We start from the raw sequence: 20,939 nt of genomic DNA, 5'->3' as shown, positions 1-20,939 counted from the left end.
AAGTAGTACATGTCAATAAATAATCAGTTAAAGTAAATTTAAAAGTAAAATTACGTCTAAGGGGTATTTTAAGTAGTCAATGTATCTCTGTTCCAGTGAAATTTATCGCTGTTTCAGGTAAAGATTTTTTTTCCGTGTAACCAAATAATTAATAAAAATATTACTTTTGGCAAATTTTCGCTAATTATTGTTCTCAAATATGAAAATATTTTTTGTGTATTATAAATATATATGTATAAGATTTTGTATATATCTTTGATTTCGATTTGAAACACTTGAGCATACACTTGAACTTGTAATAGCAATTTCAGAGGATTATTAGTTTTCCCAAGCTGTTGGTGTAGCTCTTCTATAAGCGACCTGGCATTATAGGTCACTTTGAGAGGATGAAATCCAGAACAATGAAGAGAGCAATATGAAATGGTACTTGCTACTTGCATCATAAAAACAATCATCAATAGTAGTTTCATAATTACGATCACATTTAAAGTACATATAATTATTTAAATATATTCGTAAATTTAATTATATTTGAATCTTTTAGAAAATCCACACACTAAATACAAGTATAGAAATAATTTCAAAATAGGTTAAAATTTTGTTTGTATTTAAGTTTCACTGTATATATAGAGAATTAAGCAGATAATTACATTCTACTTGTAAGCACTTTCTTGCACTGGATAATGAATGTTCAAACCAAATTCGTATTTTAGCGTGTGTTTCACAAAGACTGGAAATTTGATTTAATTAAATGTCGGTTGTATAAGCAAACGAATGTCTTTGCTTTCATGTAATGCGGTATTTGAAACAAACAGAACCCTATCAACAAGGGTATAGAGGAATAAAGCTCTCCTACTCAGTGTACAGTAATTATTGTCTTTTGTTAAAAAAAAAGAAAGCTCTTCTATTTCAAATTTAAAGGCGAAAATTGCAAACTGTTATATTAAAACAAATATATATTTTTCGAATATTTCATACGGACAAAAAATCATTATCTGGAACAGCGATATATGTTTCTCTAGAATAATAAAAACTTTCTCTGTTTTAATAAAACATATCGCTGTTTCAGTGAAATTTATTTTTATTCCAGGTGAAATTTTTTTTCCATGCAACAAAATTATATTTAAATAAATATATTCTTGTCCGTCAAATTTAATAAATAAATAAATATTTTTTTAGAATATTTCAATAAAATTATATGTACAATTTTTTTTTTAGTTTTACAAAATAAATAGGATTTTAATTTTTGTAAAGTTATGTTAATTCAGAATTTACTTTATCTGATCGTATGCATATTGAGTTATTTAAAATATTCTTTAGACAAAATTCTAGTTTCTAATTTATTTTGTCTGACATTACATTGACTTGCACTACTTACCGCTTTAGATTTACAATTTAAATTTTAATTGTGTCCAATTGTTTATTTACTTGTACTACTAAAAAATAAACTCTTAAACAAGGTCCTGCATTAAAAAAAAACTTCGCCGAACAATACATTGACTTGTTCTACTTCAAATTTATCCCCTTAGGAAAAAATTCTACTTTAAAATTTTATACTAACTGATTCTGCATTAATTTTTTTTTATTTTAAGTTTTTAATTCAATTAATTTTAAATTGCAAGGCTTCAAAATGGTTAGTTTTTTTGTAAAAAAAAATCAGAATCTTAAATATAGGGATATAAAGTTACATATATGTAATATATATATATATGATTTGGTAATAAGCCAATAGCTATTCCACACACGTTAACTCGAATCGAGATATTCTCCAGGTTAATTGTACCCGATCTTGATTGTGAAGAGACCATATCTCTGATTGCACATCAAGTTGAGCAGTTCGGGTACATAAACTGATGAACACATTCGGAGTATATGTGCTGATAATTTCTACATCTATTTTCATTTCATATTCAGAAATAGTAAATAATAAATAAAGTAATAAAAATAATATAATAATAAAATAATAATTATTATAATAATAAATAATAATAAAGAGAAGAAAAAAAAATGTTTACCTGGAACAGTGATATGTTTCACTAAAACAAAGAAAGTTTTTACTATTCTATAGAAATATATCGCTGTTCGAGATAAAGATTTTTTTCCATGTGGAATTTTAAAATAAAATAGTATTATTATTATTATTATTATAATTATTATTATTATTATTATTATTATTATTATTATTATTATTATTATTATTATTATTATTATTATTATTATTATTATTATTATTATTATTATTATTATTATTATTATTATTATTATTATTATTATTATTATTATTATTATTATTATTATTATTATTATTATTATTATTATTATTATTATTATTATTATTTGATATTCTTATTGGGTAAGATAAATTTATGCCAAGGAGCGTATAATAATAAATAACTCACCCAACAGCCTCCTTGTAGAAAACACTGAAGAGTACTATCCCTACGCCCGTTCCAGCTTGCACTATCATTTCAACAAATTCGAGCCGTTTCCTGAAGTAATGACCCAGCACTAGACCCGCTGTTTCCTTTACCAATCCAGCTCCCGCTCCCAACACCAGACCATAGCTATTGCATTAAAAAAAAGTAAAAACAAAAAAAAAATTAATCCAATCAGTTTTTATAGTACAATAACCATTTTAAATCAATTATTTTTTAACTCAAAATTTTTAACAAAAAAAAAAATAGTAAATTATTTTTCTACAATTTTTTTTTTTTTTGCACCGAATTTTCGAAAAGTTCACATAAAATTCAAAAAAAAAATTTTTTTTTAAATTTATGCATTTTTAATAGGAAGCATGCAATAAAAAAAAATCATTAAAATTGTGAAATTTTGAAAAATTCATATCTCATAAATAAAGAAATCCTATTATACCAAATAAAGAAGTTTTAGAAATGAGATTTTATATAGGAAAAAAAAAAAATTAGTGAATAAAATTTTTCGCGTGAAATATATATGTGAAAGTCGTTCAAGTTAACTAGAAGATTTTATCTATTACAGCGACTGTGCGCGCACGCATATAAATGAAATTCATGATTGTTTCACGCAATACAACTATATAACTCCAATGAAAGGGATCATTAAATGCGTATATAAAATATACTCTCGTTATTCGTCACACAGGTGACAGTTTACGTCAAAAGACACAAAACATAAAATATCGAGTGTATTCGAATTTCCACATAACATTAAATTACCTCGCGATCTTTATTACTTGTTGTTACTGTTATATACATATATATATATATATATATAAACTTGATAATGTTTATCTCCATAACTGGATGCTTTCTATTACAGGGCCAAAAGTGCAACTCTAACAGCAATAAACTATTCTCGAGAAAAACACATTTACCCTTTTTTTTTTGTTACAAGAAATTTCCATATTAAAAAAACCATAAAAATCATTCATTGCAATTTTCATTTTAAAGAATTTTATACCAGAAATAATTCTTTTTTAGACGAATTTTTACTTAACAAAATTTTTAGCAAACCAATTTTTTTGTTTGCTAAAATTTTTATTTTACAATCATTTTCTTTACATGAATTTTTATTTTAAAAAATTTTAATTTAAGCGAATTTTAATTTTTAAATCATGTTTTATTTTTAATTTCTCTTTTTTCTCCCTCTGTGATAATTAGAATGAATTTAAAAAAGCAAAAAAAAAAAAAAACATATTTGGACCTGTGCTGGTTTGCCACAAAAAAAATAGAGGAAAAAGAAAATAGTGGTTAGAAGTCCAAAAGAATTAAAAAGAAATACAGTTGGACTGTAACTTTTAAGGAGGTAGTGTGTCGGGAGTTAGAAAAAAAAAATTCTGAGAATAATGGCATTGGAGCAAAAATGTTAGGTTGGGTGAATTGTTTGAGTTTAAAAGTGAGCGTCAAACCCTTAAGTCTTAAATAGAAAATGTTCTTTGTCTTACTTTTTCTCCTTATATAACACAAAGTGTATATAAACCCCCTCCCTCTTTTTATTTTACCTTCACCGACTGATGTCCCGTGAAAATTGTCATTTTTATAATATTATTTAAAATTATTATCTTTATTATTATATATAAAAAAAATATATATTCTTAAAAATTTTCCATAAACGATGGAGTAAAAATACATATTCATTACATTGAAAATAAAAATAGATTTTGAATTTACATAAGGGGATTCAATTTTTTTTTCAAAATCTTTACACAGAAAAAAACTGAACTCAGAATGAGCCGTGTAGGCGGCTCATTTTGATGTGCAACAAAAATGAACCAGGTTGGTGGCGCCACTGTCTATGTCGTTTAGCATTGGCTCATTTTGATTTGCATCAAAAATGAGACAAGGTTTTTTCTATATGAAAATTAAGAAAATACGTATTTTCTTATTTTTTATAAAGATTTCGAAAAAAATGTTCCAATAATAAAAATTTTTAATCAAAATACATAAAACTATCGGCAAACATAAGCTATAATTTTTTTTTCTACAAAATAAAAAACTTGTGGCTGCTTTTGAGATGAAAGAAATCGAAACTTCTGATATTTAAAAAGAAGTATCTAAGAAACTTTGGTAAAGACTCACTCTTTTTTTTTAATTCTTATACATGTTATATTGCAAGAAAGAGAGAGAGAGAGAGAGAGAAATAAAGTAAAAAAGATGAAAGTCAAAAGTTACCTTTACCTTAATATAACCTGATGCATCTGAAGAGCGAACGATGTGAAAAGAGATGCCAAGGCTAAAACGAGTCCACCAATCACTGCGATGAGTCTGGTGCTACCACGACGACATGCACCAACAACCAGAGGCGCCGAACCACGTGACACTGCGGCACTTAAAGCTCCAACCCAAGCTGAAACATTAATCTGCTTGTTACTTTAGGGGAAAACACGAGTTTTCCTTCCCCCCCCACCCTTCTTTTTTTCCTTTTATACATGAATTTCATCTCTCACCTCTCGACAAAACTTAACCTAATCACATCATGTGGTCACTTTCAAAGAACCACCAAACTCGCACAAGACAAAAAAAAAGGAAAACATTCTCTACCGAGTTTCTTTGCACTCAAACACGAAAATACTTTTCTTGTATTTGAAGTAAATGAAGAAATTCACTTTTTTTAAAAAAATATTTTACTTTCAATAGTAAAAGTATAATATTTAAAAAATCAAAAAAATTCTATAGAATTTGACTAGAATCCTTCTATAGAATTTCTACATGAATTCTATCTATCTGTGAGAAGGAGAAGTTTTAATATTTTTGTCTAAATTTAATCTAGATTTGATAAAAAAAAAAGAAGAAGTTTACTAGACTAAGCTTCTGAAGAAAATATTCAAACACCTTCTTCTCACAGAGAGTAAAGTTTTCATTTGTAGGCATTTTTTCTTCCGAATTTTTTTTTTGTAAACAATAGTTTATTGTTCAATTCCACAATTGCACGAAATAACGCGAGTTTATATATTGAGAGAGAGAGAGAGAGAGAGAGAGAGAGAGAGAGAGAGAGAGAGAGAGAGAGAGAGAGAGAGAGAGAGAGAGAGAGAGAGAGAGAGAGAGAGAGAGAGAGAAGGAATATCGAAAATGAAAGGAAGGTCTTGTAGTACGATACACATTTTGAATAATTCATGTCCCGTTGGTCTGTAAGTACAACCACAGACAGGAAGCACCCGATTCGAGTTCCGAAAGGACTCGAGTACGATAATTTTCATCCCATCGATATTCAATGGTAAATAAAGTCTCTAACCTACCTTTCTACATATATATAAAAAATTTACTAATTATTCTATTCATTATTTTCTATGTAGGGGAGAAAAAAAATTATTTTATTTTTCATAAATAATTATAAAATAATAGTAATAATAATAATAATTATTTATAAGCGTAAAATGCTTTTTGATATCAAAAAGTACATAAATGAACATATTTCCTACTACATGTAAATTTTTGGGGTGAATTTTATTCATGAAATTGAAATAGTTGAAGCTGTCAATGTCAATTGAGGCAGTTTTGTAACCACGTGACTTCATCGACAATGCACATTGCGGTTATACAAAAGAACCGGCGACATGCATCGAATTCTATATATCGAACCTTTAATTAACATTCTGATACGTTGACACGACAACTTTTTTTTGGTTTCTATATATCTGAATTTATTTAAAAAAACACATATATAACGCTACATTTGTTACAGATTTATCGAACTAGAAAAAAAACACACATCTGTGGTGTACCGAGACTTTTCCTTTTTATTTTATTTCTTTCATTTTTTTTTTGCTACATCAAAATGTATAGAAGCAGACTCACACACATTGCGGGTGAAAAATATTGTCCTCGAGGCAAAAGGTAAAAAAAAGATGAGAAAAACGATCAAGAAAAAGTATCGACTTCCACACACATATATATATATATATATGTATTGAGAAACTGCCTTTTAGAGACTAATCAATCATTTATTTCGACACTGGACAGATTTATTTATTATAATAAATTATATGTATAAAAAATTATATATATATAAAAATTTTATATCAAAAATTATAGGATTTTATAACTATTTTTATTTTTTTTTTATGTATATTATTACTATTACTATAAACAATTGCGTTCTTAATAATTGGTATTTAATAATTAACGGTATTTTTAAGTTGTAATTTATATATAAAATTAATGTGTATTTTCAATTTTATTAGAATTTTTGTTGTAGTTTCAATTTTTGTTGAGATATAAATAAATTCAGAGTATTTTGGAAACTGATTTTTTTTTGTATATAAATATTTCGTAAACTCACGAAAAAAAAAATATTTCTATCTCAGCTTTAGATTTTTTTTTATCACACAATGAAAAAAAAGTAGTATTTAGAAGAGATTTTTCATGATTTTAATGTTTTTTATGCTTTTCCGATTGAAAACAATGTCACAGTATTGTTTTCAGTTAATCCACATATTGAAAAAGAAATTCTTCATGTGAATTTTTTTTTTTCAACGATAACATTTCATGATTAACATGTATTGTAAATTTTAAACTAAAATAGCATAATCTAAAAGAGTGTAATTTTATTAAACTACATAAAAAAGGCATTAAAAATCATAATTATAATTACTTTGGTAATTACGATAGTTTAGAGAATTTAATTCTTTTTAAGCAATATTTCTAGGATTTTTCATGTACAAATGTACTGCGACAATAGAATAAATGTAACATTTCCTTCTTTACCGACAGAAGGTAAGGTAGTCTTTAATATAATCGTAAATTTCGTTTCATTTCTTTATCGATTAGGTAGGTTTCTACATACTCGACAATTGGCGAGCATGAATTTTATTTTTCTTCCTTACCGGCAGAAGGTAAAGCAGGATTAAATATTATTAACAGTCGGTAAAGGAAAAATTTGTTCTTTCTTCCTTACCGATTAAATATGATCAACAGTCGGTAAAGCAAAATTTCCGTTTTTTCATGACTTTGTATATTTAAGTGTATTGCTTAATTAATATTATAGTTTCAATTTCCCAGCCTTTTGTAATTATAATTTAATATTTGTAATTGTAATTGCTTTTACTATTATACTATATTATTTACAGTTTGATATTAGAAGCTGTTTGACTTTATAATTCGGATAAAATTATATCTGTAGAGACAATATTGTGAAACGCTAATAAATGCAGTTAATTAATCCAGAATAATTACTGCAGACATGTTACAAATTATGCAATGTAAACACGTATATATACATACGTAAATGTATTATTGAGCATAAAAATAAAATTATCTCGATCATCTCATTAATTTACTGAGATAAATCTGAATAATATATACATGAACACTCCTGGTGATAATTGTTAATATCGATTCTCAAAAAAATAATACATTATTTAAAAAAACAAAAAATAAATAAAAATTAACTCTTTTTCTCTAATTCTCTAGATCTGAATTAGTAAAAATTTGCTAATAGACAAAAACCAATTACTAATTTAAATTATGAGTGTTTTTTCTATTTTAGTAAATATATAGTTCACGGCCTTTGCGAATATCACTCAGTGTGTGATATAATTGCGAGTGACATGGCCTAGACCATGCCGATAATTTTTGCACTCTCGATTGAACATTAGAATTTAACATAAAATGATTGATTTACAATTTATACTTTTTTCCCCATAAGGTCAGTGTTTCAAGGTATTTTTTTTAATTATAAAAAGTCACCCTATACAAACTATATATGCCATTTTATAAATAATCACATTTCTGATGAAATGAAGTCTGCTAAGAAAAGATTTCATTGAAAATTGATATATATATATATATATATATATATATATTATATATAAAATAAATAATAATAATGATAATAATAATGATAATAATAATAATAAATAAAATTTTTAAAAAAGTAGTAAAATTAACCAACAATGAAATTTTATTAAATCAAAGTTATAAATTACGGTTCAATATAAACATGAACGTTATTTTCAGAATCTATTAACAAAGAATCCAATTTTCCTCGACTTCATAAATCAATATAAAGTTTTAATTAAATTTCAGCTTGACTCTATATATATAAATGGAGAGAGCAACGACGCTTAAAAACTCTTTTCGTTTAACTTTCTAAACAAATTAATATCTAAACAAATTATTGTTTCTCACACTAAATAAGCAATGACTTCTGTTTAAACTTTCAATAATAATTATTTATCGCGAAAAAAATGTTCATAATTTTTAATTGAATATAAATTATTATTATTATTATTATTATTATTATTATTATTATTATTATTTAATACTATTAGTAATACATTTTTATTATCATTTTTACTACTGGTAAGATGAGTCGTGAAATGAACGTACTTAGTGGTTAGAAAATTGAAAGATTAAATTTTCCAAGGTGCGCGTGTTTTTTGTTCAAAAAAAAAAAAAAGAAAGAAAATACCACATACTTTATTGGAAGTTGAAAAGATGCTTGTGTGTGGGGTCTTTCAATGGCCACAAGAAAGATATTTTTGAGGTCGAAAAAGATTTACAACTTTTGTACGCTTGTCGCGAACACGAATCTACCATCCGGCTTTTTGGTGATATACACACAAACACACACATACAAACACATTTATAGAACGTGTGCAATCATGATATTACTGATACTTAAAAGGATTTAGTAGAAACCTTCGACTCTTATTTACTGAACATTCTTTTATAGTTGCATTGGAGTTGGGAATTCAATCTAATAGATCCAATGTGCAATGATCTGGTCCAGCAAAGTCCTATATATATATATCGCATTGTGTTGGTCTTTTAACAAAATAATTATATACTTTATATTATTATTTTTGTTATTTTAGTCTGTGTTTTTTTTCGATTTGATATTAGGTCTGACAAAAATTTTCTTTTACTACTAATAATACAACTACCTAAAAAAAAATTTTTTTTACTCTTCTGTCTGACTAAAATTGACTTCTACTACTGCTACCAAAAATTTTAATACCGACGTTTGACTAAAATATACTTTTACTACTGATACTAAAATTACAAAATTCTGTCTGACACTAATTTACCTTTACTACTAATATCAAAAATAGAAAAATTAAAACCCTGTGCTGTATGATTAAAATTTACTTTTATCACTGGTAGCAAAATAAAAAAAATTTACTCTTCTGTCTGACTAAAATTTACTTTTACTACTAGTAATAAAACTACAAGAACTTAAACCTTTCTGTCTGACTAAAAATTTACTATTACTACTTATATAAAGAATATATAAATTTTTAGTCTTCTGTCTGACTAAAATTTACTTTTACTACTTACAATAAAAATAGAAGAATTTTTCTTTAAATTTCACAAAGAATTTTTTTTTCTTGTATACATATAAAATTTCTTAAAGGATCATGCATTCAGCATGTTGAGAAAGAGAGAAAAGGTTCCTTTATGGCAAAGTACACTTTTTCACCTCGCGCTTGAATTGATAAATTACATGGCAGTCTGAATTAAATTACAAGCCAGTTAGCTCCTATATTTTATTCTTTTCATCGTGTTTTTGAGTCAAGAGTGAAAAGTATATGAATTTTAACATTCCTGAAAATAGGGAGTTTTTTTCTTTCTTAAACTTTTTTAATGCTCTATATATATAAAAGACATATGAAAGTCATCGCTCAAAAACGATGAAACAAATTAAAGGAGAAAAGAAAAAAAAGAGCAATTACTCTCTAAATAGCTGTTATTCTTAACGAGAAAAGTTTTTTTCCATGACATGCTGAAAAAACGAATACTGATTTATTGCACCAGGAGACAATCGCGACTGGAATGACATTGTCCCCTTCCACCCTCCTTCATCGCATCTATCCCTCTCCACGATGGAATTCAATTAAATATGAATTTTATAAAATCCTCTCAAATTGACATCAGCATTTCGATAAATATCTTTTTAAACATCGCCTCTTTAAAATTGTTGTCAATGAAAAAAATTGAATTACAATATTTTATTAAATTTTTTTTTTTTTAAATTGAAACTGAAAAAAAGAATTATTTTATTTAAATAAACTTTTTTTTCAGTGTACTCTACTGGAAATATAGTAGAATTTTTAAGTCTGACTAGAAATTTACTTTTACTATTGAAACAAAAAATTACAGGAGTTTAAAAAATGTTTTTTTGATTATAATTTCGCTTTTTACTAAAATTTGCACGATAATACTTTTATAAATTTTTATTACTACACGGAAAAAAATATTTTTGAAAGCAGAGATCATTAGAAATGTTAATACGATTAGATGAGAATTTTGTGTATGTAGAGTTGTACTGTACCGGAAGCGCCTGTCTAGAATAGTTACATGCTTTAAATGATAGCCGAGTGTTGGTGTATGTATATATATGTACGAAGAGATAAACCCGAGCAGTGAATTTCTGCCAGTGGTGGTTCGTCCGGAAGACACAAACCAGAACTGTTGTATTGCGTTATGTATGAGGTGTGCACAAAATCATGCCAACTATGGATATAATGTTGCCCAAATGTTACGTGACATGTCATGTAAAGCCTTATTTCTCTTAGCCACAATTCCGCTTTGCTCTATTTACCCCTTCCTTCCTCCCTTTTCCACAGTCAACTTCCCCATGAGAACATAACAGATTTTAACTTCACGTTTACACTTTCAGCTATATAATCTTACACTTCCTCTATTTTGACTCCACTTTACTGCAATAATAATCTCATGTACAAATTTGCCTTTAATACTTTGTTATATTAGCATTTATATATATATATATATATATAAAATAAAATTCAAATTTTTTTTTAATAATTTCTATTTCAAAAATTGTGTAATAATTTTTATTTCAAAAATTATTTAATAATTTTTATTTTTAAAATTATTTTAACAATTTTTATTTATACTTGTGTCATTAAACGTTTTATCCCCCATGAATATGTCAGTGAGTGTAAGAACCATAATAGCTTCAGCAAGAAGGGATGCTTTACCAAGATTACCATTCGCATTCTAAATGCCACAGCTAAATATATTAATACAGGACAATGTAAAAAACAATATAATTTTTTTATGTTTATATAATTATAATATTACAATTAAATAAAATATAATGTAAAAAAAATTTCTTTGTGAAATTTAAAAAAAATTCTTATAATTTTAGTATAAGTAGTAAAAGCAAATTTTAGTCAGACAGAAGAATAATTATTTTTTTCGTATCAGTAGTAATAGTCAATTTTTAGTCAGTGTTATTAATAGTAACAGTAAATTTTAGTCAGACGGTATTAAAATTCTTGTAATTTAAAAATAAGTAGTATAAGTAAATTTTAGGCAGACAATAGGTTTTTTTTCAATTTTTGTACAAGTAGTAAAAGTAAATTTTAGTCAGACATCGTGTACTAAATTTTTGTAATTTAAAAATAAGTAGTAAAAGTAAATTATAGTCAGACAGAAGAGTAAAATTTTGTATATTTTGTATTTAAGTACTAATAGTAAATTTTTAGTCAGACAAAGTTTTAAATTCTTATAGCTTTGTTACTAATAGTAAAAGTATCAAACAGATTAATTTTCCTAGTTTTGGTAGCAGTAGTAAAAGTAAATTAGCGTCAGACAAAATTCTTGTAATTTTTATGCCAGTAGTAAAAGTAAATTTTAGTCAGACATCGTGCTCTAAATTCTTGTAATTAAAAAATAAGTAGTATAAGTAAATTTTAGGCAGACAATAGGTTTTTTTTAATTGTTTGTACAAAGTAGTAAAAGTAAATTTTAGTCAGACATCGTGTACTAAATTTTTGTAATTTAAAAATAAGTAGTAAAAGTAAATTGTAGTCAGACAGAAGAGTAAAATTTTGTATATTTTGTATTTAAGTACTAATAGTAAATTTTTAGTCAGACAGAAAGTTTTAAAATCTTGTAGCTTTGTTACTAATAGTTTTAGTATCAGACAGATTAATTTTCCTAGTTTTGGTAGCAGTAGTAGAAGTAAATTATCGTCAGACAGAATTCTTGTAATTTTTATACCAGTAGTAATATTAAATTTTAGTCAGACATCAATAAATATATAATTAAATTTCTGAAGAATACGATTATTTTTAGAGTAATAAAAAAATGATATTGAAGAAATAATTAAAATTCTTATTTGATTAAAACAAACAAAAATTTTTCTCTTTCTTCTGGGAGATGTAAATAAGAAATATAGTGGAAAGAAGCAAAAAAAAAAATATTGTACGAAAAGGCGACTGCATTATCGGAATAAGCGAATCATCGCTACGCGCTTGCCGCAGAGAATTGGAACTTTATTCACTTTCTTTATTTTATTCTATTCTCTGTCCTTTTTCACGTTTGCCTGCAGTTGAGTAGAAAGTTTTTCGCGAGTTTTCTCTCTCTTTCTTTTTTTTTTTTTTTTTTTTTTTGGTTCAACCTCGAGACGACTATGGTTTAAAAGAGGGATATACGAATATCAGCAAATACGTGTGCTACTACGTTGCCATTTCTTTGCCGCACAATGCATCCTTCGTGCAACGAAAGATTCTTAAAAAAAAAAATTCTAAACTTTCGCTCGTGCAAACTTTGCGATATATATATATATATATATATATATATATATATATATTGAAATAACCTTTCGAAAAATTTAGTAGACTAATAAATCAACTTCACGTGTTGAATTTTCTATTTTTCGATATATTTTTTTTTCGTCGATAATTTAATCAAACCTTCACTATAATTTTATTAGTTTTCATATTAGAAAAATTTTTAAATTATATATCGCTGAGAATATTTTAATGACTGAAAATTCAATTAATTTTCACTATATAGCGTAATTTACGAAATGTTTATTCTATTAACGGCATTTACCTATTCCTATATATATTTCGAATCTTTAAATTTTAAACTAAATCTCTCTTGAAGGATATTTTAATTTATTCATGTATTTTTCGTGAAGAGTGAAATTCAATTAATTAAATACTTAAGAAAATTAAACGATCTAGAATTTATTATATGGGGCATTCTACATGAAATTTTAATTTTTTTTTTGTCTGGAAATTTTTTTTCGAAATCTTTATGAAAAATAAGAAAATATGTATTTATATAGAAAATGAAATCTTTTCCAAAATAAATTAAATGGAAAATAAATTATTATTTCATTATTAATTTTTTATATAAAACGTCATTGAGAATAAGATTAAAAAAGAAAATTGTAAACTCAACAATTGTAAAAAAAGTTATTTTCTAATTGAACTTTGTAAAAGTAAAAAGTACCAACTTTTTATTATTTCCTCCTCTTATATATATATATATATATATATATATCTATTTTTCGCGGAGATTTTATCAACATCTTGTATAAGGTTGCAGCTTTAAAGCTCATGTATAGGGTACTTGAAGAAAATGGAAAGAACATCCAAGAACAATAACAAATATCCTCTCTTTGTGTTGAAAGTTGAATCTATTTTAACGCTATCGACATTTCACTTTTTCCATCTTAGCGACACTCTACTCTTTTTATTTTTTTGTTTGGTTTCAAAAACTTGAAATCTCACTCAAATCAATTTAAAACAAAATATATTTTTCTCAATTTTAATCTTACTAAAACTATTTTATTTATTTTGAAATTCTCTAATTCTCAAAATAAAAATATTCCGTTAAATTTAGAATATTTTTTTTTCGATGCAATTTCGAATAAATACACAGAAAAAACAAAGTGTTATTTTAACACCAGAATTAATGTTAAAATAACACGCAACAAATTTTACCCTAAATCTGGGTTAAATCTTATGGGTTTTAGCATTGGAGAAAATTACCCGCAACAAAAATAACACCATCTTTTTTCTGTGTAAATTTTGGAAAAAATATTTTAAACTAAAGAAATAAGAAGTTCATGTATGGCAAATTATATATATATGATAACCTACTTTTCGAAAATAATCACGGCCTTAAATTTAATGAATTAATACTTTCTTCGCTACAAAATCGTCTAATTATATCACGTTGAATTGGGTTTGCTGACGTCAGAATAATGAAAATTAGCGACTAAGAGTGAATGCTAATTAACCCATATACCACAAAGATTTCATTAGAATTATACAACGAAACAGAAAAAAAAACTAAAATTAAGAATAAAATTCTCCATTATCTAATTCAAAAATATATTAATACAATTTTATTCTTAAATTCAATGTATTTTATACTCTTTAAAGGAAAATATATATTTGTCACTTTATTCCAAAATTTAGAAATATATTCTTATTTTAAGAGTATATAATAATCAAATATTTTTTTTTTCAATTTTCGCGTAAATAAAAAAATACCTCTGGAAATTCCATGGAATTTTCTCGATATTTACCGGGGGGGGGGGGGAATTTTTTTTTATTTATCTACGTGAAATAATGAAATTTAAGATTAAAAAAAAAAAAAAAAAAAAAAAAACTAGAAAATTGTGTGAAAAATATTTTCTTAAAAGGAAATTTTTTTTCTCTTTTTTCAAATGTAAAGCTAAGTCAAATTTTTCTATATTAACTTGTAAGTTTTTATTTGCAACTTACCTATATCCATTAGATGAAGTTCGCCGAGGTGTCGAGCAGCATAAAGATGGAGAACACCAAAGGCAAGTTGCATTCCAGTAGTAAGCAACAGGGCCAGAAAGCCCGCGGCACACACCAACCAACCCCAGCCACCCTCGGGATAGAAATGTGTTTGAATACCAGCCACGTCTATACCTGTAATAAGAAATTGTGCATTTACACGGAATGTCACTTAATAATAAAAAATGTAACAAAAAAATTTTTTTTCCATAAAAAATAAAATTATTTTTTTCTATTCGAAAATTTTTTCACTATTTTAATTTTTTGTTTTTCAATTCGTCAATTAGGGTGCGAATGTGTAATTTCGTTTTTACTTTCACTTTCACTTCCACTGATTCTAATTTTCGCTCTCATTTTTATTTTCACTTTCACTTCCAAATTAGTGAAAGTGAAAATAATATTGAGAGTGAAAATTCGAATCAGTGAAAATGAAAGTGAAAAAAAATTCGAATTTCAGTAGAACTGAAAATGAAATTACATAATCGATCCCCAGGTGCATGAAAAAAAAAACAAAACAAAAAGAAAACGATATTTCAGTAATTAGCGGCAAATTACCGTTTACAAAGCAATATGTATAAAGAATTAGAAAAATAATAATGAGCTCCTTATTATATGAAAAGAAAATCGATTTGAAAGCCGATCCTCTCACATTCTCAGAGTGAATAATAATGGGATGAATAATGAGGCATGAGGGTAAACGTATGTATATTTAGACTATTTACCTGTTCGACGAAGAGCTGGCACACAACGATGAAGGCTACGCAAATCACCAAGAACCCAGTTCGTGTTGCCTCCAACACTATCCTCCGAATCTACATTATAACGCGGTCGAGGGTCTGAAAAAATAATAATAATACTCTCAATTAATTCCACACGAAAATTCAAACAATTTAATTAACCAAAAAGCAAATAAAAATAAAATACATTGAAAATTTAATTAATAAACAAATAATATGAAAACTAAATAAAAAAAAAACGATAAATGAAACGCTAAAAAATATATATAGAACATAAAATATAATTTTCCCCAAACAGAACGTGTTTTTTTAAATACCTCCTCTTTTGTCAACAATTTTAAATGATAAAAAAAAATTGACAACTTTATAAAAAAAAAATAGATGTCCCCGTGTATGTATCTCGAGACGACAGGTGCATATTATGTTAAGTGGAAAACTAGAATTCATTCTTGCATGGAATACATTTCTCGTTTTATGAAATAAACCTTGCATTTCGCTACAAGTCTCGAATTGCAAATTTATTTTTCCTCAGTGTGCGCAGGGATTTATATTTTTGAAGCTCATGAAAATAATACGTTTTCAGAATTTTAAAAAAATGTCTCATTTAGGTATATATATGTATTTATACAAAAGTTTCAACTTTAGTTTTCAGTTAATACAAAAAAAAAAAAACATACTTGTCGACACAAATAAAAAATAATGGTGGCTTTAATTCAATGTTTTCGAATATAATTACAATCACAATACTTTTAATTTTTTTCTTTTAAAAACAACTAAAAAGAAAAAATTAAATAAATACTAAAAAAGAGAAAAATAATTAAATAAAAACTAAAGAGAAAAAAAATTACATTAAAATTAAAAATAGATATATAAATTTAAAATGTTTATCAAAAATAATTTTTGAAAAATTTCAATAAAATCGACTAAAAAAAGAAAATCGAGGAAAAATTCTAAAAGTAATTTGGGACAGAGACGTAAAAATAATTGAAATAAAAAGTTTGATATAAAAGTTCTTTTTATTAACTTTATATATATATGGGAAATAATTGATTGGAATTATTATTCGAGAATCACTTGTCAGAGTTTTCAAGTCGTCCAAGAATCGTGATTCTTTAAAGAAGTGGACGACATCGCGTTCCTATTTCATGATCGTTGACCTCTTTTTCTTATATAGCCTCATTCACTAAAGCACACTTTTTCTTGTTCTCTATTTTTCATTTCAAAATCGCGTCATTTTATATATCTTCCTCATGCAAATAGCGAAAGGGAGAAAAAGAACGCACATTTCACTCACTTTGATTTTTTTTATCATCTTTTGCTTTTCAATATATTTTTGTTTTCACATTTTGCAATTTGTCAATTTCATTATTAAATATTATATATAATACTTGAAAATTAATTTCCTAAAAGAATTACTTAATTTCGCAATTAATAATTAATAAAAAAAATTCCACAGACCTAATTGAAAAAAAAAATATCTTTGAAACTATACATCATCAAAACCATATTCTCATCATTCGTTTTCCGTTTTTCACGTAAGGTTTATCGCATGAATACATCTTTAATTCCAATTGAAGACGGAAATAGAGAATTTAATTTGCATACAGAAAGCTTTGAATCGTAAAAAAAAAACTTTATATGTATATACCTGATATAAAATAGAATATATATAACCGCGATCTGTGTCTTTTATCTTTAAATTACGCTTGAATGCAGTTTCACTTGGCTGCTCAAGAGACGATATAGGCAAGTCAACAAATTTATTCGTTCGTTGGCAACTTGTGTTTTTAGATTTGTGCTATGAAATTTCTTATTGCGCAAACTATATTGGTTCTTGTGTAATAAACAAAAAGAATTCATTAAAAAAAAAAGGGAGAAACAAATCAAATTGTTTAAGGTACAATAAATTTTTTTCCATCTTTCTGAACAATTCCAAAGATTTTTCTCAATGAAAATCTTTCTTTTTGAGAAGCTGGAGCTTGAATCATTCTTTCATATTTATAACCTCCATTTTGCTTTTATTTTATCAATTTTTATTTTTTTGAAAATGGAAATGAAATTTCCATAGCAACCGTTACCATAACAACCGTTACCATGGTAACTGTTTCCATATCATCCGTTACCATAGCAAATGTTTCCATAGTAACCATTGACAAATTTTTTATTTACAGTAACAATACTAATTTTTTTTAGTTTAAGTTTATGTCAAACAGGTTAAACCGCCTTTTATTTTTTCAAAAAAGCAATTTTTATTCTAATTAAATTTGAATTACTTTTCCGACATTTAACTTTTGACGGTGAGACGTTAATAAAAAAAAAAAAATTGTCCCTTAAATAAAGTTAATAAAGCGCAACCCTTTTTGCCGCACAAATTCATAAAAATCTACCTCAAAATTTAATTTCATGGAAATCACGTATAAACCACTCTCTCGTATATATATATGTTAACAACTGACCAAGAGTCAAGAATTTTTTTTTTTTATATTTTTTTGGTCCATGGTTTTAACCACGCCTTGGATATTTTTTGTTCAACGTGTGTGTTGACTTTTTCACAACTTTTTGCGGTCAGCCCCTCTAAAATTGTGGCTATGTTGCCTGTCACACGAGAATGGAGCGAAAAAATAATAAAAAAAAAGAAAAGAAAAATGTATAAAGGCGAGAAAGAGCGACAAGAAATTAACAATGGCTTGTCGAGTTATAAACGGTAAAAACTACCCTTTATCCAATTCTACGTGAGTGAACGGAATTAGAATTCGTTGATGATGCAGTTGCATACTTCATGATAAAGTTGAACGCCTCGCGCGTATAAAAAAAAAGAGCTGACATGAGGAAGGTTAGTTAATTTTTGATTAATGTTACAAACTATCTTTCGCAAGTTTTTCATGCCCTATAAAGATATGATTCCTCGAATAGAATATCCCGTAAAATAATAATTAAAAAAAAAAAGACAGAAAAAAAACTATTTCACGATTTACTTTCTTTATAAAAAAGCTAAGGAAAAAAAATCGCATTCTTTTCAGAAAATTCTAAACTCATAAAAAATTTTATAAACCTTAAAAATTATATGGATGTACTTTAAGAAGCATTTCTCCGAAATTTCTGCGTCTCTTTTTAGAGATCGCTTTTTTTAAGAATGTTTCAATTTAATTTAACAAAAAAACTGATTTATTGTTATTGTTTTAAATTTTCAAATTAAAAATTTTTTCTTTTGTATTTTAACATTCTTTTAATTTGTTTTGTCAATTTTGAAATTATTCAAAATAATTTAAATTTGAATAAAATTTGTTTCTAAATTATTTAAACTTTCTTTTACAAAATAAAAAAAATTCAATATTTTTATTTTTTTTTTTTTAAGGAAATTCGCGACAAGAGCAATTTTTATACAAAAGAGAAAGTTATAGTCTCTCGTGATAGAAAGACGCTGAGTTTACGCTCCGTTTGCTTATTTCTATCCTCAATATAGTGATTCGAAAGAAAATTTGATTTTCCTTGCCTTTGTCTGTCGATTTCAAAAAATGTCATATTCAAAACAAAAACAAAAAATAATCTCTTAAAAATTATAATTTCATTTAAAAACTATTCATAATAAAAATTATTATTTATTTCAAGTGGAGAAAAATTAAAAAAAAAAAATTGATGATAAATTGTCTTCTATAAATAATAATAATTTTATTATTTTTCCTATAGTAAAATTTTTAATTTTATAGAAAATTTATATTCATCATCTAATTCATCTTTCTATAAATGTAATGTAATTAGGCTAATTTCGAGGAAAATTATACATATTTCTAACCGAGTGAATTAACATTTGAATCGAAGGGAATGAAGCTGATTAGAGCGTTGCCTATTGTGTTTGATTTACTGATTAGGGGTAGATCTAATTCACATGGGACCGTATCTAATCGAGAGGGTTGACTCAGTGACTTGAGAAAATGATTCCATTATATTATCAAACAATAAATTGATCCACAGATAATAATAAATTAATGCGACTAAATATTTATCAAAACATAATCCTATTTAAAAAATAATTTTTTATCAATTTTATTTTATTTTTTTTTTGATTCTATTTTTATTTAAAAAAAACATTCTACTAATTGAAATTATTAGAATGGTTTTTAATTCAAATGTCAACCTAAACAATAATAAAGTTAATAATAATATATAACAATATAATTATTAATTAATTTATCTTTAGATTAATTGTCAACTTTTCTATTATATTTTTTATAGTTTCAATTAAAAAAAACTTGTCGACTATAAATATAATATGGCAAAAAGTAATTACCCACTGATGAGAAAAATACGCGAATCTAAGAAAAGATACTTAAGAACAAACACAATGCGCCACTAATGTAATTACTCTAATTGCTCACAAACATTTGCACAAATGAAAAAAAATTATTTTCCCTCTCTATACATATACAGGTATATATCAGAGCATATATTGTTGAGGGAAAATTAATGTGCGAAACATAATAACAGTAATAATAATAATAATAATGATGATAATCCTACTAGCAGAGGTTGGCTGGCCAAGGAAATGTCGACGGGGTTTGAAATTGCCAGCCACTTTCCCCACCCACCTATTTCTAAAACCCCCATTTCTTTCAGCGTGTGGTTCCGAGTTCTAAAGCAAAGAAGACCGCAGCATCAGCAATGGTCCACCGGAAGTAAGGTAGTTCCTATGTAATATGTATTACAGAATTGCAACAGGAAATGGTGTCCAAAGGGAGAGAGAGGAACGGGAAAAATGTCGTTTCCAACATCTCAGAAGATAAACGCGCCTAAGAAAAGCAATATTTTTAATTGCCTGTCTCTCAAAACGATGAATCTATTTTATTATTAATTTTACTAAAAGTACTTATATACAAAAGGGTTTGTTATTAAATAAAAAAATAATATATTCATATAATTATAAATATATTCTCTAAAAATTAATTTAAAAATATAAAAATATTTTTAAATTAATTTTTTTCTTAAATTACAAGTTCCCCAAATGTGCTCCTGCAAATGATACGGACCTAGATTCTTAGAAGTTATAAGGGGGCGTGTTTAGAAAGTCATCAGTACCCGAGGTCTACGGCCCTCCATCTGTCGGCGATATTTTAAATCGCACCGTATATTATATTATTATTATTATATTTTTTCTACTATTATTATTTTTATTTCAAATCAAAAATAAAAAAAAA

The 20,939-nt window shown here is 26.0% G+C and overlaps 1 protein-coding gene across 1 annotated transcript in view; it reads right to left on the bottom strand.

The window, feature by feature from the left end:
- Nucleotides 1-20,939, bottom strand: part of LOC127282218 (monocarboxylate transporter 10) — a 68,809-nt gene that overhangs the window by 13,607 nt on the left and 34,263 nt on the right. Inside the window, exons 4-7 of the mRNA XM_051306357.1 lie at nt 15,733-15,846; nt 14,972-15,145; nt 4,656-4,824; nt 2,400-2,564 (exon numbers count right to left, since the gene is read on the bottom strand). Of these exons, the coding sequence (XP_051162314.1) occupies nt 2,400-2,564; nt 4,656-4,824; nt 14,972-15,145; nt 15,733-15,846 (622 nt within the window). The remainder of the gene's footprint in view (nt 1-2,399; nt 2,565-4,655; nt 4,825-14,971; nt 15,146-15,732; nt 15,847-20,939) is intronic.

This window comes from Leptopilina boulardi, unplaced genomic scaffold (assembly GCF_019393585.1).
Source record: "Leptopilina boulardi isolate dan_hultmark-lab unplaced genomic scaffold, ZJU_Lbou_2.1 LbouV2_291, whole genome shotgun sequence".
NCBI classification, from domain to species: Eukaryota; Metazoa; Arthropoda; class Insecta; order Hymenoptera; family Figitidae; genus Leptopilina; species Leptopilina boulardi.
This window is presented reverse-complemented; position numbering and strand designations above follow the sequence as displayed.